General features: G+C 47.7%; 1 protein-coding gene across 1 annotated transcript in view; it reads right to left on the bottom strand.

Annotated features, from left to right (window-relative positions):
* LOC149360729 (glutamate receptor ionotropic, kainate 2-like) overlaps positions 1 to 21,867 on the bottom strand; it is a 359,306-nt gene that overhangs the window by 43,039 nt on the left and 294,400 nt on the right. Inside the window, exon 12 of the mRNA XM_089572500.1 lies at positions 17,221 to 17,419. Within this exon, the coding sequence (XP_089428626.1) occupies positions 17,221 to 17,419 (199 nt within the window). The remainder of the gene's footprint in view (positions 1 to 17,220; positions 17,420 to 21,867) is intronic.

Here is a 21,867-nt window from a genome sequence, read left to right as displayed (position 1 = left end):
TGCTTCCAGCGATGGGCTTTGTGCGACCAAGGTTGCTCTCCCGGAGCGACCAATCATCAATTTAACTGGCACCTGCCGCGGTGGGCAGTTTTCTCACTATCTAGGGGGCAGGTTATGATGACGTCGCAAGGCACACGACCGACGTGGCCCACCTGCCACCTACGTTGCTGTCTTGGGATCACCTGCCAGAGCAATGACAGTGATCTTTCCAACATGAACTGGTGGGCGAGTTGGTCAGACATGGTTGTTGTAAACCAGCGCGACGGCTCGAAGCCGAACAATGAAGGGACACAATACAGCGCTGCGTTTTGTCCCTTTCCTGTTTGGCTTCGAGCTCTTGCAGTGGGTTACAAGAACCATGAGTGATCTTTAGCTCACAACGCCGACGCCGACAATGTTTACTCCGGATTTTCTGGTGAATGAGGCGCCTAGCGCTACCTCATGAAAAGGTGGCATTGAAATTGCAGTTAACCGCCGGACAAGCGCGCCCATACAGGGTACAAGGTTAGCCGGTGTGTGTGTGTGCGTGCCGGCTGGCAGAATCATTTAAATTGGAAACAGAAGCGTGGTAAGAGCGAAACAGGGGTAGCGTTGAAATCGAAAGTACTGAACATGGCCGGTGACCAAACAATGGCAGACAGTTTTCAGCCGGTTCATGCGCTCACGGGGTGTGCGCCGCCTACCCAATGCATATCAAGCGTCAGCAGCGCAGGCAGCAGTTAGTCTGCATCACCCTTGTGTTGAGCGGTAGATGTGTGCGCCCCAATGAATAAAAACTGAAATCAGATAGTAGTCGATGATTTCCGGGTAAAGCGCTAATTCGCACCTGGATTTTAAGTCTGCGCTCCTTTCATCATCAACCTCATCAGACTGACTACACCCACTACAGGACAAACTACTCTCCTATATCTATGCCAGCTGCGGCCACCCTATCCCCGCAACCTCCTTAATCCATTCCGCCCACCTAACTTCACCGAAGGCAACAGCAGAGAATCTTTGGTAATCATGTTGGACTCGCAGACTGCCTGCAGGAATTTCCTGCGAGGCAGAAATGTCAAGACTGCTCTCCGTGTTCTACGCCAAGGTGGCTCAAGCAAAGAATAACATTCTATCATAATAACAGCCTGGCCGGGAACCACGTAGCGGACGCCATCGCTCGAGGACATACTAACCGAGCGATGGCTGATGTGCTGGGACTCGAGCCGGTTATCCAGACGTACGGCGACATACTCGAGCACCTTAGAGGACTAAGGAGGATCCATCCCCCACACCACAGCCAGTTCACTAAACAGCAGAATAAAGTTGTAGACGGCTATAAACAAGCACATATCCACAGTTATTTATTCTAAACAAGATACACTCCACTACATACAGGCCCGCAGGCCCACGGTGCGGAGAGACCGCCACACTATACCACATCACTTGGGGATGCCAGCCAGTGCAACCCCACAGTCCCATCATTCGCAATGCCACGCAGGAGCAGTGGGAGCTTTCACTGGCCGAACGGGCCCAAGCTGACGCAGCCGCTACAGGAGTCCTGGACAAGGGACTACACCATGAAGACTCTCAAGACGTTCTGAGCAATGTATAAAAGTTTTGTCTCTCTGTGTCTGATGCAACAAGACGATGCCGCAGTGTGTTGTTCGTGCGAGTGGCCTCTTCGAGCCGCTATTTCAGTGTTTTCCTGCTTTCTACGCTGCACACAACAAAATGTCGACTGCAGAAAATGGAGAAAATTCGACGACATCTTGGGTTGGAAACGTTGTTGAGTCCATATCATAGAAGGAATATCCGCTTTTTAGCAAAATAAATTTAGACAGGTGTGAAAGCAGCGGCTGACTTTCTCAAATATGATTTTGCCTCCTGCCGAAAGCAGCTGGCTGGTAAGGAGGTCTACGGAGTTCCTTACAGCGCGCGCAGTCAAATCGCGCTTGGCAGCGACCACGTCTTTTTCCGGCACCCGCTTGGGACGATTCACCGCATCTACGTCGCGCTGCCAACCAGGATCCTTGTCGAGTTCTGAAGCGTTTTTGACGGCTGTAGGCGGAGCAATGAGCAACTTCCGAGAGTGAAATTTGAAAGCGCTCTAATCCACGACAGTCGAGCTGTAGGCGGCCATATTAAACTAAGTGGAAATCCTGAGACGTTTGCGTACGATATGACGCTCGTGTAAGTGCCAGCGGAGCGGAGGCGCCACTCCACTGATCCGCTAGCGGGTTAGCGGGTCAGTCGGCTCCACATTCGCACTTCAGTGCCGATCGCAAAACCCGTCAGCTCAAGCTGTCTAATCGCGTCCTCAAAGCGGCTCGACTGCAGCAAGGGTCTAGGCCAGAAGAGCATAAGCGAACGGGAGAGCTTAGAATATGGCTTGATAAGGCTTGCTTTGAAGACACAGACGTGCACAACCAATTTTTTTTTTTCAAAGAAAGCAACTTTTTTGCTATGTTTTGGGCGTGATACGGCACACCCACTTACTACGAACTTCGGATGCAATGAACGCAATCCACGTGAGCGTCATGTTCGTCATAATTGCGCTGAACTGTATAGGCTTCAGCGCATAGAAAACGGGTCTTTTAAGAATAATGGCTTAGAATACAGAACGACCTAATCGAAAATATAGCCCCTCTCCTTCGCGCTCAAGCTGACCCTGCCCGCGATGAAACCGAGCGCGTAGTGCAATTCGTCACTGGAACCCGTTTTGGGTGCATATCCCGGATCACGCACCAGTACGTCGGTCACAGCAGTGTTATTGCACAGCTGCTACGCATGGCAGAAATGCTTTTGGAAGGAAAATGAGAACACCGGACCTATGCCTATTGCTATTTTGATCTTCATTCCTTCTTTACACACAAAAATCACTTTGGCTTTCCTTCTCCACTGCTGTCACAAACCCTGTACTTGTCAAAACAGCAGAACGGTTACTGTTAATGACGGGAAATCCGCTGCTAAGCGATCAAACCGCCACGAAAACGGAAAGTGAGGAGCACCGCGCATTGGGCGGTGGAAGAACGAGGTCGAAGAACAAGATAACTCTTGGCGAAGCGCAGCGGCCGTGCGCAGATCGCTGCGTGGCACCGGTCAATGGGCCGCACGCAGCCGAAGTTAGGCGGAGGTACCGTCTTTGTCAAAAGTAACCAGGCTGCATGGTTTGCTTCTAGCTCGTACAGTGCAGCCCTTACAGCTTCCTTGAAGCTGAAATGGTCGTTAAAGGTAAGAACTGGGGGGTCTTCTTACCTTCCAACACCTTTTGAGCTTGAGGAAAGCCACAAGGGCTCCACTATACAAGCTAGAAGCAAACCATGCAGCCGGGTTACTTTTCACAAAGACGGTACATGAGAAGCTTTCCAAATTTTGTCGCTAAGCGGCCAACGTCTACGAATCGACCCGAGAAGCGCTGCATAAGGGCCCCGCGCTTGAAGGAAGTCATACACGGTAATTTTACTTTGCCGCACAGAGCGGCGACATTCCTGTTATGCAAAATAAAAGATTAAGCTCAAGGTGGAATGACAAGTGAGCCTCATGCGGGGCTCGTCAAAACAATTTGAAGGAAAATTTGTACTTCACAAAACCGACATCATCCAATGCATGATTTTTTATGGGTGCGTCGAATGGCTCAAGAGAACGGAAATTCTTTTCTTTTATCCGTTCTTCGTTATAAACCATCTCGTTTTAGCGAAGTTCCACTGTATCTAATAACTTTTTTGTACCTTGCAAAAATTATTCGACGGTTGTCATAGCTTTCTAACTTTAGCATACATCTTTTGCCACTGTTGGGTCTCTCGTGAAGAAGATATTACGAAACCTTTTGAAAAGCGTTACGACTGGGCGTCATCAACTGCCTATCGCATACTTAGGCAATAATGAACACTATTTACAAACGGATCGTCCATTTTAAGGCGATGCAAACAACAATAAAAATCTGAACACGATTTCTTTGGGGTATATTTCGCTAAATTGGTGTGCTGACGGCTATAAGTGAAATGGGAGAATACGAATGCGCTGCATGCGAATTGTCGCGACGGGATGTGAGCAGTTTAGAAACGGGTGTATGCTATGGTTTTCACTCTTATGCAATCCAGAAGCGACTGAACACCGACCACACGAACACGGGTGGCATACTGTCTCTAGCCGAGAGGTTAACAGTGAAATGCTTCGTTCCTGTAGGTGACAGGATGGTTCCATGATATCGGAGTCATGACTGCATCGAGTCCGAAGCTCAGCAGAGGCAGATGTAAACAACTCAAGCGGCGATTGCAGTAGTCAGCGAAGTTTTACTGCAGTAGAGCTGTTATTGGTGAAATGCAGCCACTACTCTCGACAACAACTCGATTTTCCGGCAGCCATTAATTGTTAATGTTAATTTTAATATCGATGCCGAACTTTGTTCTCTGATATCGACGTTGAAATTCCCAGCGTGTAGCGAAAGGACAAATTATGAGCAGCGTCTTTTCATGGGCTTGTTGATGACGTCAGCATTTCAGGAAACGGATCATAGGAGATAGAGAGGTCAAGTGAGTGACAAGGTCATATTTCTCAGTACCAATGAGAATGCTTGAAGATGTGGCGTTAGCTGTAGCATTGCGTTTCTGAGAAGCAGCCGGAAGCGTTTTTTGAGCCCCTTGATCTGCGCTTGGTCATGTTATGTGTTAAACCAGCGACGCCTGTCACGTCTGTAGTAAGCCGCTGACAGCCGCACTGGAAAGCTATGTCAAGGTGCCGTAAACTACGCAAGCTAATCTGCGGTGCTCTAAGGACATCTAAAATCGATCAACATGTGCCATGCAGCTTCCCCCTTCGAGATGCCCACCCCTGTAAAGTTTGGCAGGAAACTAGAACCCTCTAATGAATATAGATACCAGAGGTTATGGGTTTCACCGCCTTCCATTCGGCGTTGGCAGCATACGTTTGCGGTCACTGCCGTGAGGCCGGAGGAATCCATTTCCTTAGGGCCTCCCGTATAATGTTACATCTTACCGCACATAACCCACAGAGACACCGCGCGCACACAAGCCTGTGCACTCAGACAAAAAGAGCAACGCACATGAATGCGTTTTCATGGTAATGTGTCCTATCGATGTTGTTTTCAGTTAATTCTGCCGGATATAGCATACTGTGTTATAAAATTATCAGCACCCATTCTTAATCTTTCCCTCATTCGGTCCTTCTCTGTTGCTTTTCCAAGAGCGGACCAGCTGACCACAGACTCATTCCTACGGCCGACGTCTTCACCCTATCTGGCATCAAAACTTTGTACTTCTCTCTTTGTATCCGGCTTCGTTTGTAATATATTTTTTGTTCGGTGGAGTCTCAAGCATAAGCTGATAAAAGCCGGACTGTACTGATGCAGCCGCTGTAACGTCACACGTTTTCCTTGGCCGTCTTTTTTTATAAATTCTGCATCCACACCTAAACTACCGACGGCATTAAGGTGCGAAAGACCCGAGCACGATCACACCAAACGACGTCTCATTTTCAGTCATTGACAACAAAAGCAAAATTACATGACGGCAATGGGCGCTAGTTATAGGCGCGGTTAACAGCGCCTACGGCGGACATTAATTCTTGTAAATTGTAAGTAGTGCAGACTGACGGGCCATTATCACTGACATTTCGCTATATTCGTTATATCGCGGTGTCCGCATGCTTTAAGAACGCATTCACGGGCGCCGTTTTGACATTAGCAAAGACCAAGACATTTTCAAGACTACAGCTACTTCTCCTTGTGTCCCCGATATCGCCCGGCGCCATTCCTGTGTGCTCGTAATCATTTTGCCTTGCAATAATATTTTGAAAAGGTAGTTTCTCTGAAAGAGAGGAAACGTTTTAAATTATTCGTACAAAAAATACCAGAAAACCTTGCAAAGCATTAAAGTTAACGCACCGTAAAACACGTAATGTGGCCATTAAAATTTTTGTACACATCCGAACTCAGAACTCAAGGCTCAGAACTCAAGCTGGGTGGTATATGGTCCACCAGTCGGCGACGTTTTCGACGTCGTCGTCGGCACTGGTGACAGCTGGTCTTGTGGTCAGCGCTGCAAGCAGAAGCAGTTCTTTCCAGACGTCGAACGCCAGATGGGCTGTAGAGCTAACGGGTGTGCAAGCTGCAATTAGCAGCTCTGGTCTCAAAGTGCAACTGCTGAACAACTGCCCAAGTGCCGAAAAGGGTGCGGTGAGGCACTCAGATGCCTTACGAAAGCAACAAGATAGGCGGACTGCTTAATTTCAAAAAATCGCGTTCATTAACTGAACGTGATCATCTCACACGTTTATGTTCTGCTCACCTTTAAATGTCATTTTTTTGACGCACTATCAAGCCAGAAAAAAAATTCGAACACCCCAATTGGACAGAACACATCTTTTCATTTTACGTTTAAGTATGATAAACGTGATTCGGCTTGAACGCAAATTCTTCAACAAAATATGCCGTCATCGAGAAGTTGCGCACTGATAGCGCTGTGTAAGACATGCATAACTAATAGGAGTATATACGTTTGAGCAGTGTCACGTTGTACATATGTCGGAATGAGTTTTAGTTTTTTTTTAATTTGTTCAAAATACTACGGGACAACATTTATGACCCATGCAGGGGGAGGGAAATAATGCATTTAAGAAAAGTGTGGTACAAGAAAAGGCAGTGCCCGAGGTTGAAGTCAATAATACAAACAAAAAGGTACCATACTCAATCACTCCAAAAAATTGTTTTAGAGAGCTAAACTAGAGGACTGTAATAGAGTTCCGGTCAGACATGGTCCGAGCAAAAAAAACTATGCGTAAATGCCTCAGTCTTCGCAAAGATTGGTTGAAGCAAGTGGCTTCCAGACGCGAGGCCAAGATAGCGGCGAACGCCACGCAAACCACCGACAAGGCTGCTGCTACCCGCCAAGCTCCCGCCTCGCAAAAGGCGAAGGACGCCGGCCCAAAGGGCCGCAACCCTGTTACCAAGTGGAGGCCCAAGCCTTCACCAAATTTTCACCTAGACGACTTTGTCATCGTCATAAAGCCCCGGAAGTCATTGGCCATCCGGGACGTCTTTCAATACGGCGAGCTCGGTGCCGCGTTCGGCGCTTTCCTCGGGGCGCCTAAGGCGTCCGAGTTGAGCCTCCTTTTATGCAAGGACCAAAATTTGATCCTCGCCAGCACCCGGAACGCCCACGTCGCAGACCGTCTGCTGGGAGATTTTTCCATCAAATCGACCATAGGAGATGTGCCTCTCGCCGGCCATCTCAAAGAACATGACGAGGACGTCTGTTATGGAGTGATTACGGTGGCCAACCATGAGACGTCCGAATCTCTTCAACCTAGCGTGCAGTGGAGGAGCGGCACTCTACTGGATATCCGCAAGTTCGGCAACTCCAACAAGGCCCGGCTCACCTTTGCCGGCACGGTTAAGCCAAAATACGTCCACTACAACTCTGAAATCCTTGCAGTGCAGCCGTATTTGCGCACTATTCCGGCCTGCAGCTTGTGTGGAACTGTCGGCCATCGGGCAGACGCTTGCCCCAACCCAGCACAAGATAAGTGTGGCCTGTGTGGACAGCAGGCACCCATAAAAGAAGGGGTGCGGGCCCCTCACCAGTGTGTGGCCAAGTGTGCAGTTTGTGGTGGTGGCCATGCCACGAACTCGCGGGACTGCACTGCAAAATACCGTCCCAACAAGCCAGCCGCCCCTAAGGGCGGGAAATCCAGCGTGACGGGCAGGCAGCCACATCACCCTGGTAGCGTCGGCAGCGACGCTTCAAAACAACAGACGCCTACCAGCGGGAAGGACGTCAAGGGCTGTCAAGTGCCACCACCGCCCCCACACGGCGGCCAGGAGAAGCAAGCCCGCTCCCAAGACAAGAATGGCGCGGCCGGTTCCTGGGCCAACGCTGTCAAAAATGGCAAACAGGTGAGCGGTTCAGGCAGGGTTGCCTCCTCCTCCCACCCCTTCTCCCCTGCCCCTCGCTCGGCGGCTGACGCTGAGCTCCACAACCTTGTAGCTTCTCTCCGGGCCCAAAACGAGATGCTACTTGCCAAAATTGAAGCCTTAGAGGCTAGAACAACTCCCCATCCCCCTAGTAACCCCGACACAGAGGCTATGGAGAGCGAGACGGCGGCGACACCGGCTATGGAACCTTCCCTTGCTGAACTCGAAGCCCGTCTCAATGCCAAATTTGACACCTTGTTGGAGACAGCGATGGAACAACGCCTTATAGCTCGAGTCATGGAGGCTATCCCCTCTATGATCGCTCAACACGTCGCGAGTAACCCCCGCCTTTCTCGCAGAGCCGGCCCCCTTAAGGACGTATCTGGTCGGCCCTCTAGATTATCCCGGCGAGTCAATGACCTCGACGATGACGAAGACAGCTACCCCCTTCCAGGTGCTGAGCTTCAGCCCCTGGTATCTGGCTCGGGGGCAGCCTCACTACCACCTATCACGTCAAAATCTGAGCATGGCGGGACACCCTCGGTATAGGCGCTCCCCCCTTTCCAAATCGGCTTCCCTCATTACGATTACTCAATGGAACTGTCGGGGGCTCCGGTCCCGTTCCAAGCGCGCCGACCTCCGGCTTTTCCTATCAACCTTTGAGCATTTGCCAGCGGTGGTTGCCCTCCAAGAGCCAGGGAAAGGCGCCACACTAACAAATTATACGACGTTCCAGCAGGACCCCCCGTCTTGTCTCTGCGTTCATAGAAATTATACAGCCAACCAGGTCGACTTAGACATACAACTTGAATACTCCTATGCAATGGTTACCCTCCTCCCACTCCGCAAGCAGGACCCACCGTTACACATACTCAATATATACTGCAATCCGAAATTGCCGAATGTATCATTCGCGGACCTCTTTAGCCGCGCGCTGAGAGTTGCGGGTCGGGACCCCCTCCTGATTGTGGGCGATTTCAACGCTCCCTCTCGGATGTGGGGTTACTGCCGTGAAGAGAAGCGGGGACGCAAGTTGGCGGAGCTTGCGTCAACGCTGGGCCTCACTCTTCACACTGACCCCATCCATCCAACTCGTATAGGCAACTCCGTGACAAGGGATACGTGTCCGGACTTGACCTTCACCCACAACATTCAGTATGCAGACTGGGTCAACACCGAGGAAACCCTCGGCAGCGACCACTGCCTCCTGAACATTACGATTAGGACCTATCCTTTCGCGCGACCAACAACACAAGCCCGACTCCCAGATTGGACCAAGTTCAGGCAAAATTATAACACTGCCACACCAATACATGAACAAGGCTACCAGTCTTGGTCAGAACAATTGGTCTCTAGCGTTCGCTCCTCCGAAACTCAAATTCAGCTCTCAGAGGCGGTTTCTGATGTGGACAACGACCTGCTCCACCTCTGGGAGGCCCGGCATTGCCTCGTCCGTCGGTGGCGTCGGCAGAAGCACAACCGGAAACTTAAAGCTCGCATCGCCGAGCTCACTCAACGAGCGGCTGAGTATGCGGCCCAACTCGCCGACTCCAACTGGGTGGCACGATGCAACACGGCCGCGCGGCAAATGTCCAGCCGGAACACGTGGCGACTTTTTCGCGCCCTAATTGACCCCACGCAAACACGCACGGAAACTCAAAAACACTTCCAAAGAGCCATACACAGCTTTCAGGGCAACACAACTCAGTTGGCGCACAAGCTCCGGGACCAGTACTTGTGCACCACCCAGGACCCCCGCGGGCCGGCGTACTCTTATGCAGGTTCTGAGAACGTTGAGCTGGATCAACCGTTCCAGCTCCATGACCTGAGGGCGGCCCTGCCAAAAATGAAACGTGGCACCGCTCCGGGTCGGGACAAAATTACAGTCAAATTGTTAGCCAACCTCCCCGACCCGACATACTTGTCTTTACTGAATTACATTAACTCAATCTGGCTTGGGGAAGTACCACTCCCCATCGACTGGAAGACCGCCCTGGTCACCTTCTTTCCTAAACCTGGAAAGGCCATCAACACGGACAGCCTCCGCCCCATCTCTCTGACTTCTTGTGTGGGCAAACTCATGGAGACGATGGTACGCGACAGGCTGTCCGAGTTCATGGAATCCAAACATCTTTTCGCGGACACCATGTTCGGGTTTCGCCCACAGAGATCTGCACAGGATGTCCTGCTACAACTCAATCGGGCTGTCCTTGACCCCGTCGAATGCGCTCACAATGACAAGGTCGTACTCGCCTTGGATTTGAAGGGAGCATTCGACAACGTTACCCACGAGATCATTCTCACCCACCTTTCTCAAAGTAACTGCGGCAGAAACGCCTTTGAATACATTCGGCAATTGTTGACAGACAGACAATCTTACATTCGAATCCAGGATAAGGAACATGGCCCTTTTCATTTAGGAACCAGGGGTACACCACAGGGCGCGGTGCTCTCTCCCCTTTTATTCAATCTGGCTATGATGCGTTTACCGGCCCAGCTGGGCGCTGTCACCGGTGTACAGCATGCGCTGTACGCCGATGACATCACCCTGTGGGCCACACAGGGTTGCCTTGGAGACATTGAGGCCAACCTGCAGGAGGCGGCGACGATAGTGGACCGTTATGCTCGCCGCTGCGGCCTCCAATGCTCCACCCAAAAGTCTGAATTTGTGCACATACGCCCCTCACCAAAGTGCACAGCCAAAATTTCATTGTCTCTTGAGACAGGTCCAATCCCTGAAAAAATCGAAGTCCGGGTACTGGGGCTCTTTATACATCAAGACAGACGGTCAGAAACAACATTGGCCAAACTCCGTCAGGTGGGGGACCAGGTGGGCCGCTTAGTCCGCCGGGTTTCTAACAAGCGCGGGGGGTTACGATGTAAGGACGCCTTGCGGCTGGCGCATGCATTTGTAACCAGTCGAATTCTATATTCGACTCCATACCTCCACCTGCGGAAGCAAGACGAGGATTCACTCGAAGTCATCCTCCGCAAAATTATTAAGCGGGCTCTGGACCTCCCCGTGACCACCTCCAACAAACGCCTTCTGGGGCTGGGCATGGTGAACACATTTCGGGAGCTCCGGGAAGCTCACTTGACCAACCAATACACACGTCTCTCGAAGACATCGTCGGGTCGCCGCCTTCTTGCCCGACTACACATCCAACACACCACTCTCATGGAAGAGCGCGTACGTATTCCATCCCAGTGGAGATGCGCCCTCCACGTGCGCCCTCTTCCCGCGAACATGGACCGTGAGGACCATAATGGCCGGCGCCTGGCGCGGGCGGAAGCCCTGGCCCGCCACTATGGATCGAAACCCGGCGTATTCTACGTGGATGCCTCCGGCCCCCACCATGGGGGATGGTTCACGGCCGCAGTCGTCCACGAATCCAAAACAGTGAACGGCCTTACTTTCCGAGCCCGTGACATAACACACGCGGAGGAGGTCGCCATTGCTTTGGCTGCATCTCATTCCAATTCAAAAACAATTATTTCCGACTCACGAGGGGCATGTCGGAACGTCGAGCAGGGCTGGGTACCGTATCTAGCCTACCGCATTCTCCAAAACAGCGTCTATACCGGGGACCCCGCTCACCGGCGTATCGTTTGGGCTCCTGCTCACATGGGCCTTGAGGGAAATGAGGCAGCTGACGCCGCCGCCCGCGCGCTCTCTCACCGGACATTCCCCTCCGAACCCGACGATCAGGAACTCGAATTCTCTCCAGCTTACTCGTTTAAAGACATTTCTTTACTTTATCAATCTGGCCATAGTCTTTATCCCCGCCCGTGTAAAGGTCTCTCAAAGGCGGAGGAGCGGCTTCTGCTTCGCCTATATACAAATACTTTGCTGTACCCGGCAGCTCTAAAACACTTTGACCCTTCTTTCTCTGGCAGCTGTCCGCACTGTGCGGAGAAGTCTTCGGACATCTACCACATGGTGTGGGCCTGCCCCTCCAACCCTGCTATCCCCCCTCACCCCAACCCAACCCGGGAGGACTGGGAGGCGACCCTGCTCGGCTGCTCTGACCTGCAGGCCCAACGGGCCCTGGTCGCGCGAGCCCGGGCAGCGGCCGACGCCACTGGGGTCCCGAACTAGGGACCTCCACCTAGTACTTGTGAGGGCTGGCCCCCTTTGGGTCAGCTCATACCTCACCTCCCGAAGTTTATCTGTAAATAAATGTTTTGCACCACCACCATCCAGACTAGTGCGTTCGTCTTGACGATAACTGAGAATTACTGGATGAGGTATGCTTAGTTTATACTTTGAAAGGTTACGAAGAAATAATAAACGGGACACTTTTGTATTTCAAGTGGTGAGCTTTTGTTTATTTTCATTAGTGTTGCATGTGAATCTAGCCTCCCGCACTTCATATCAAAAAATCTAATCGGCTTCCTTTGGGCCTTGTCTTTCTCTATAAACGGATCCCATAAGCCAGGGGCATACTCTAAGCTTGATCTAACAAAAGGTGTGTATGCAAGAAGTTTCAATTTAATTGGCCCAACTCTAAGCTCCCGCCTTAGCTAGCAGACAGTGGAAAATGCCGGGGAACAAATGTCAGAAATATGGGCCATCCATGTTAATTCGTTTGTTATGATGACGCCTAAATATGATATGCAACCTCTGGTACAGAATGATTTAGCAGGCGGCGTGAGAAGGAACTGAAATGCTTTTTTACATGATACTCTAAAAATGACAGTTTCATCTGGGTTCAGTGGCGTATCCCATTTAGTGCGCAAGTTATGACAGCTAAAAGAGAATTTTGTGAGGTGCAGTGGTCATACTTTTCATTTATGGTCCCAAACGGAATGGAAACATCTGCAAGCCGCCTGACAGAGACATTCTCAGATATAGCAGCTGGCAGATAGTTTCCTGCAGATTCCTGCCGCTGCCAGATTCGAAAAATCCGCGGCCGTAAGATGCTCCCTTCGGTACACCTGACGTAACTGGGAGTGTTAGATTTGCAGCCATTAATCTCAACGTACTGTGTCCGGTGACTGAGGTGAAAATTTATCCAGTTAACAAGGAAAGCCACGACGCCAACCCTTTCAAGTTTACAAGTGAGTTTACTGTATGTAACCGTGTAAAATACTTTACGAAAGTCTAAAATAAGAACAATAACATGCCCTCATCTATCGACTATAACTGCAAATGCATTAGCTGTCGTAATCGACTGTGTCACAGTGGACATGTCCTTTCGGAAGCCATGTTGCGCTGGTGTTAAAATGCTATTATCAGCTAGAAAGAAGTTTAGATCAACAAAAACTATGAGCTCAAATAACTTGCAGAAAGACGAAGGGATAAAAATGAGTCGATATTTGTAAATATTTAGTTTGACCTCTTTTTTGGGAATTAAAACTAGAAGCGCTATATTCCACTCCTCCGGTGAGCCACCTGAAACTTAATAAACTTGAGAGACCTTTCTTAAAAACAAAGATAACTGTGCTGCAGAATGATTGAGAAAGACAGTTGATAGCTCATCGAGAAGAGTGATTTTTTTTATCGCTGAATTTACGCAGCATGGACCGAACACCTTTCACATGAATAGTTGATGCATCACTTCAATAGCTATTCTAGCAGTGGTTGCCCGCTCCGTAAAAAACCCGCTTCGAAAGTACAAGTTAAAACCATGTGCCATCATCGTACAGTAGGTTACAGCGTCATCGTTTATTCGATTTTTGTTCAACTGATCAGCCTTTTGACTAGATAACTTCCAAACTTTTGGAGGATCGCCTCTGATGAATTCAGGGAGCGTCATGTTTAAACAAAGAGATTTCGCTGAATTAAACTTTGAATAAAATTTCTCTTTTAGTAGACGGAACTGTTGTAAGGAACGTCTGTTTTTCTCTCTACATCTCTTCACTTCGCGTTTCGATTGAACTGTTTATATACTTATCCAAGGACTCCGGTGATTCATGTGACCCTCTCTAAGGGGTACAATATATTTTATTCTGTACTGCACTGCATCTTTAAAGCGCTGCTATAGACCATGAAGGTCATGGCTTCGAATGTTATCCAACTCCGACTATAGAGAGTCGATAATTGCGTTATCATCGGCAAGTACATAGTCTTTTATGCCTTCACAAATACCGCTTTGCAACCATGTCTTCGTAATCACTCCTAGGTGGGGATCGTACGAAAGGAGCAGAACTTCAAGGCTATCAATTCTGTTTACATTGCTTCTAGAATTCAAAGATGTCACACGCAGCTGGAATGTTTCCGGTGGTATTTTCACGCCATCAAGAGAACTGTGGGTGATGGCATCTTATGTTACTGCGACACGGAAACAGTCGCACATTGTGGAGGGCAGTACTTAGAGTTCACACAAAGCTATGCGGAATTAAATTAGCTCTTTTAAGCTCCAACAGTCCCTAAATTACATGCCGCTATTAACGCAGGGCGTTTGTAGCGAGAGACTGCGGCCTCGCAGAAAAAAAAATTGTTTTTTTTTTTCACACAACGTGTTAACAAAACCAACCGTTCAAAAGCCCTTGCTTTATATAACGAAAGCCGGAACTCCTGGCTGGCCCAAAAGACCTTTGTATCTTTAAATGATCAAAAAGAGCGATAAAATATGCATGGCACCCTAAATTACTCATTATCAAACATTCTGATAAGCGCAAAAAAACCTTTTTGTCATATGTCGTAGTAAATGGAATTTGCGGAAGCTTTATGGCTTTCTTACCTGACGGGGCCGCCAGTACACATAGGCAGTCCCGCAAAATAGGCACGATAATCTGGTACTCTGGCCGGTACTAGAATGCGCTTGACATGTGGCTAACATTGGCCGAAATTTTGCGTTTTAACGCGCGACCGTTACTACCCCAATGTCGGAAACAAATTCTCCGGCGCCGGAGGCGTGGGCGGCGTCTGCGTTGGCGACCGTTTGAAGCCTTGCAGCCGGAGCGGCCGGACTAACAATCCGGTGATGACGCCATGAGGTCATGTGACCTAGGTGGGCCATCTAGGCTGCCGGTGCAACCGGCCGCTCCGGCAACCTAGGCAGGCGACCAAGGTCACATGACCATGTGGCGTGATCACAACCCGCCCACCGGATTACGGGAAAACTGCCTACCGTGGTAGGCGGCAGTTAAATTGATTGGTCGTTAGAGGTTGAGCGGGAACAGCAACCTGGGTCTCAGAAGCTCCACCGGTGACAGCACCTGTCATCGCAGGGCTGTGGCGCATAGCTCAACCGCTGCACTGCTGTGCCAAGATAGGTTTGGTTCGGTTTGGTTTATAGGGTTTAACCTCCCAAAGCGACTCAGGCTATCAGGGACGCCGTATTAAAGGGCTCCGGAAATTTCGACCACCTGTGGTACTTTAATGTGCACTGATATCGCACAGTACACGGGCCTCTAGAATTTCGCCTCCATAGAAATTCGACCGCCGCGACCGGAATCGAACCCGCGTCGATTGGGTCAGCAGCCGAGCACCATCTACTGAGCCACCGCGGCGGCTTTGCCAAGAGAGGTATTAGGAATCTCCGCGATCAACTAATGTAAAGCCGAGAATTGCCAATTTCTGATATACGCATATTAACCCATTAACACTATTACGCCATACCCTTAAAGCTGAACTTAAGCGCCCGTTCAAATTTTGTTTTCCTTCCAATGAAACATCAGAAGTTTATCTATGCACAACGCAATGATAGCGGACACCGCGATCATCACGCATAGTCATAATTCTTTACGTTAATATTTATATTTTAATGTTTGAGGCAAACGATCGACCCAGTGCCTACCTCCAGCATCCGGAAAGCCGAAGCCGTGCTCTTTAACAATAAAACAGTTGAGTCGGTCGAGCCCCTAAACTACTGTTATGTTTCGGGGGACGTGTTTTACCTGATACGGTCTTTAATGCAAGAAAAGGTGCTCAAATTTGCAAGTGGATAGCACGCACAAAAACATATTTTTTCCCGTTGTATTTAATTCAAATAGCGGTGTAAAGTCACGGATAATGTGTGCAAGATTTTTCACACACCACTCGTATTTGTCTGCTTATATTGCAATCTATATCTAGTTAGTTCAAGGTTACAGACAATGCGACCGGGTGAAGTCGCCGTCATTCAGCTCTTAATCTGAAAGTGCTATCATAATTCGGATGTTCCTGAAGCACCTCGAGCGGAGTTCGCATTTCGCAAAATGCTTATGGGCTCGATTTGCATCGAAATTAACTGGATCAACCGCTTCGCTTAGTTACCGAGGCAAGTCTCTGGCGCCAAATATATGAAAGCCATACCGCTTTTGCCCTCTAATCCTCCGAGTCACAAATCTGTGACATGCCACTTGACGCCGTGAAATGTTTCCTGCACGGAGCTGGCACAGAAAGTCTCTTGTCAGCCTTTCGAAGCTCTGCTATCAAGATGAGGTTTCTGGGGGCAGCTCTGTAACATCATGTGTGCTACAGGTATTCCATTCCCTCACCGCTCGCAAGCCGCAACGGCATACAGCGTGAAATTTTCAGTTGTAAGAGTTGAGTTCTTGCCCAGCTTGTGGCAGATCAAGGAACAGACGCGGGACGTTGAAGATGACGGAAACAGTGTGGTCCGGTGTGTGCGCCCTCACGCCCCAGCAGCGCCGCGGAGGTTGGGGTTGCACTTGAATATGCGACTAATTTATTCGTGAGTACGCGTGTCGTCAGCATCTAGAGGACGAGGACAGGAGGCGCGGGGATGCGCCGGCGCCACCGCGGGTCGCACACACGAGATGCCTCGTGCATTCGCGCCGCTCATCGATAAGTTAAGGTGCCTCACACCTGAGCTGCAAGCGCTCTCCTTTCGAAGTCGTTTCTGTTGTGTGAAGAACAAAAACAGTTTGCTCGGACTCCCCACACTGTCAACATGTCTCTTCTTATCCTGCAGTGCGGACAAAGCCCTCGATACAGGCTTATTCTGAACTCCATAGAAGTCTGTGTCAGAATGAGTGGCAGAAGAGCGTCCTGGTGCGGTCTGGCGTAACATAATAAGTACTATTTCAAAAATGCGACTACTGCAATCTATAAACCAACTTAGGCAGAGCTACGCCGGTACTACGAAGTACTTCAGGCGTGCATCTACTCGTGACGACAAGATAGATTAAAAAGGTTTTGGCGTCGTATCCTACAGCCCCGAGATTTATCTGCACTTTTTTGTTCTTCCTAAGTTCGTACCAGCCAAGTGATTCACACTCAGAGATGCTACTTTTATTTAGTTTATCACACTTCTCCTTTAGAATTCTTCATAATTTTTTTAGATTAACATTATTTTCCGACAAGGATCAGTGAGGATCAAAGAAAACGCGTGAGGTTTTTTTTTCCATTACGCACTTACGTGGAAGAAAGTCTTGGTAGACCCAGACGCCAGGCATCCGTACTCGATGGTGGTCTGCTTGGCTAGGTCGTTGACGTTCTCAATAGGAGACGTCATCCTCTGCGCCGTTAGAAAGGCGGCCAGGTTGGCGGTGTACGAAGAGATCATGATGAGGGTGAAGAACCACCAGATGCTGGCGATGATGCGCGTCGAAACCGCGCTGCGAACCAGAGCAGACGCACTCGTCATTTCAACATAAAAAAAAAGAGTTCACAAGAATATTGACTTTTACAAGTGCGTTTCGAAACGGGACTAACACTTCGCCGACAATGGTGATATTCAAAGTGCCGATCAGAAGCAAACCTGAACTTCAAACCGGTACCGAACCCCCACTACTGGCCGGAACCCGAACCAAAATCAACCGATATTTATTTCGCCATTTCGGAGCTGAAACTGGACAGGAACGTTTCAAAGGAACAGTTCCGAGCCGGTTCAGGACTCATTTCTGGCCCACTTCTTTTGCAACCCGGAATACGTTTATTTTCTTTCAAGGAAATTAGATATGCTAGCTCGTAGGTTTACCCCCCGAAAGCTCTCCGCGCTAGGCAGTGCGAAAACGGCTCCCAGTAAATACGACAACAAAACTGAAGGAAGTCTGGTGTCTATACTCCATCCTAGTAGTTCCTTGCAGTAGTACTAAAGATGCGAGGAGTGCAAAGGCAATGTTCTGACGTGCGAAATGTAGTCCCCCTCAGCGTTTCTGAATAATACCTAAAGGAAAAACTGGCGTCACCGTCAACGCGAGTTTCTTAAAGGGCACTTCATCCATCGTTGGAATGCCGGGAAGACAAAGCAGCGTACTTGGCTTGGCCCTAAAACATAATTATGGCAGCAGAAATACAAATTTTCGCACATTATATGTTGCGAGGAAGCGTTGTTTTACAATATGAATAGCCTTTTAATAAAATATACTTACTGTACACTGAAATAAATGAGCAAAAAAGCATATATGCTAAACGAGCACCCAGTTTGCCCACGGCGAGAGGGGGTTTTCTCTTCATTACGCCAAATATAGCTAACAGTGGAAAACGATTTTTTTTTCTTATAACAGAAACACCTTTTAGAGCGACTATTCTTGCAAAAAAATTGCTAGTGCTTAAAATACTTCAGCAAATGCTTCCGCTTCCGCACTGTGAAAAACTGAAAAGTTTCATTGGCGCAGTCAGCTATCGATAGCTCGCGCCCTATGTCCATGCACAGACTATGTTCATGCCATGAGAAACTTGCCGAGCCCTCGCTTTTCTTTGAGAAACTACTTTGCACGCACTAAATGCCAGCTTTCGCGATGTCCTGGCGCTGCGCTTAAGATTCTGACGAGTAAAGGAAGAATTAGGAAGCCCAAGCCGGTCCTAATCGCAAGTGATGGCCGTTTTTATGCCGACAAAGGCAATATGTTGGCATACGCGTGAATTAATTGATGAAGTGGAAGTCGTTTCTGCATACACTGAGAGGTCACCGCCAGTCTTCGAAACGAAGGAAACGCAATTCTCGGAAAATATATACGGTTAACATAAGTTGCACTTGTCGAAGTATTCTGGGATTTTAAAAAATAAGTGCCTCTCGGACTCCAACAAGAAAGACGCAGAATGGTCGCAGCAGCAGCAGATTGTTGAGCACTCAATTCTGAAAAAAAAAAAAACAAAAAAAAAACATTGTATCCTTCTTTTGCTTTTCAGCGCACAAATAGCACACGTTCTATCTGTGAAAACCCATCTTGCTGCGTAAATGACCCTCAGCGAGAGGTAAAACGGACTACAGGCCTGGTAGATGCCAGACACTGCGCTCAGCTTGCTTCTAGCCAAGTATACAAAACATCAGTAAAAACGACAGTGTTGCAAACAAAACTGAACAACCAAAAATATGCAATCCGTAGCACATTCAGCAAGCAAACAGATGCATGTCCGGAGCGCTGTCTTCCCGGCATGCCTCGGGCGTCCATGGTGGAAGAAGTGCAGAGCCGCCAGCATTCCAACTAGTCTATAGTAAGAAACTATACGGTAGTGCCAGTATAAAACAAGCATACAGGCACATAGGACAGCTTGCTTTAAAGTGCGCGTGCGCCTAACGCTATTTCATGTCGAGCCTTAACGTACGATCGCGTTGCTCGACTCTTGCGTGCTCTAAAACACCTTTTTCCAAAATGGCGGATGCCTTCCAAGTAGGACCCCTCGCCTTGGACTAAATTCATCGTCGTTACTGCCATTTTCGGTACGTTCACCGGTCATATATGGGGCACCGGGCCTTCGCTTTGTCTGCTCTCGCATATAAAAAAGGAAACGTATTAGCGATAAATTTGCTTCATTTTTTAATTACAGTGACGATTCGGCCACTTCTAGTCCTAGTATTAGAAAGGCATAACCGTTATAACAAAAAACAGTATTCTACCTTTCAACTCCTCCATACTGCTCGTCTAGATGCTTTTTGGAACCACGTACTTAATTGTGATTTCAAATATCTTCTCGCTGTTCAAAATAAATATGAGGCGTAGAAAAAATTCACGCATCAGATTTCTGACATATACACACACCACTTTCCGATAAGGAAATTCAAAATGCGGAGAAAAATACGTAAGCCGTGGATTACAGCTCAGTTGCTTACTGAAATTTATTCAGTTGTTTATTTATTTAAATACCCTAAAGACCCAGGTGGGCATTACATAGAGGGGGAAGGGCATTAAAACAACACGATACAGATTATTGGCACACAGAGTAGTTAACAAATACAAAGAATAACTATATATACAAATTGCAAGTACACAGCACTGCAGTCGCTGAAAGATACATACGTTGAGCGTGTAAGACTGAATGCTTGAACGATACTGAAAATATCACGGTGAGTTTTGTAGGCAAGGTGTGCTGAAAGTTTTGTTTGGAACTATTAATAGAGAACTTGCGTCGAGTGATAAGGTCGGGAATACTGATAGTTTGCTTCAATAATGACACACTTTCATACGGTGAGCATGAAGAAAGGATGAACTCACAGCTTTATTTTGCACAGACTCAAGACGGTTAATTAATGAAACGCTGCTTGAACTCCATATTATTAAAGACGCGTACTCTAAACCTCATCTTATGAGTGTAGTATACGCGCGAAGCATTGTCTGGGGGTTGGAAAGATATAGATGACGTTTGATGAGTCCCAGTTTCTTAAATTCTTTGTTTGCGATGGGATTTATGTGGGCGTTGCAGCTTAAATCAGCACTGATATAAACACCTAGGTACTTAAAACAATCCGTACTTTCAACTATATTCTCATTAATTGTGTAGACGTTAGAAGATGTATTAGTGCGCGTGGAAAAGGTCATCAACTTTGTTTTTTTTATATTAATTTCCATCTGCCAAAGCTGGCACCATTCATTTAGGCGCACTAAGTCGGTCTGTAGAATAACTGCATCAAGGGGGGCGTCTATCCTTCTATAGATTACGCAGTCGTCAGCGAACAGTCGCACGTTAGATGATATGTTACATGCAATGTCATTAATGTAAATTAAAGATAGTAATAGCTAAGAATACAATGTATCACGAGTTCATTAAAAGTAAAGATTCTGAGCACTTCAAGAAGTTTAAGATGGGCCAAAACAAGCTAAATAAGGAAATATAAATTAGCAGAGATAGTTATTTTCATGCTGAACTTATCGGCTGCTCTCTAAAAACTGATCTTTTGTGGGAAAAGCTGAACACAGTTTTGAATCGCAAAAAAATTTGCCCAAAGACTCATAAACTTAACATTGGTGATGTTGAGGTATCGGATGGTGCCCTAGCGAATATATGCAATGACTATTTCGTGCAAAGTGACGATCATTTTCCTACATCTGAGTATTTAAAGTTTATGTCCTCCAGTAATGAATTTACCTTTTTCCTTGAGCCCCTCAGTTATCAGCAAGTTCGATTTTTACTTCAAAATAGTTCGAGTTGTGATGTTAAAGGTATGCAGATTCGATCTCTTAAATATCTTTTTGACATCATTTCTCCAGTTATTAGGCATATTTTCAACCTTGGTTTTTAAAGTGCTACTTTTCTAGAAAGAATGCAAGTTGCTAAGGTAACAGTACTATTCAAGAAAAAGGGTGTGCATGATATCAAGAACTATCGTCCTATTTAAGAGGTACCCATATTGTCCAAAGCTTTAGAAAAAATTGTTCACAGCCGCCTTTTAAGTTTTTTCGATAAATATAATCTTCTTACTGGAGCTAAATTTGGTTTGAGAAGGTATAGGTCTACTGAACTAGCATTACTGGAACAAAAAGAGTTTATTTTATGACAGTATTCAAAAAAGGTGCTCGTACTCGGCCTCTTTGTCGATTTCACAAAAGCGTTTAACTGTATTAATAATAAAATTTTACTTGAGAAACTAGAAATGTATGGAGTACGTGGTCATTTCTTGAATCTTATTAAATCGTACAAGAGGAACCGTCGACAGTATATTCAAATTAGGGATCACTGCTCCGATTGTAAAAGGTATCCAGTCGTAAAAGCCGATTTTAAAAGGTGTTCCTAAAGGTAGCATTCTCGGACCTTTCCTTTTCATTATATAGAGGTATATAAATGATCTTGTAATACATGTACTGAAGCCAAATGCACACTATACGTCGATGATGCTAACATGTTT

Source organism: Amblyomma mixtum, chromosome 2 (genome assembly GCF_055824585.1).
Source record: "Amblyomma mixtum isolate Tamu chromosome 2, ASM5582458v1, whole genome shotgun sequence".
NCBI classification, from domain to species: Eukaryota; Metazoa; Arthropoda; class Arachnida; order Ixodida; family Ixodidae; genus Amblyomma; species Amblyomma mixtum.
This window is presented reverse-complemented; position numbering and strand designations above follow the sequence as displayed.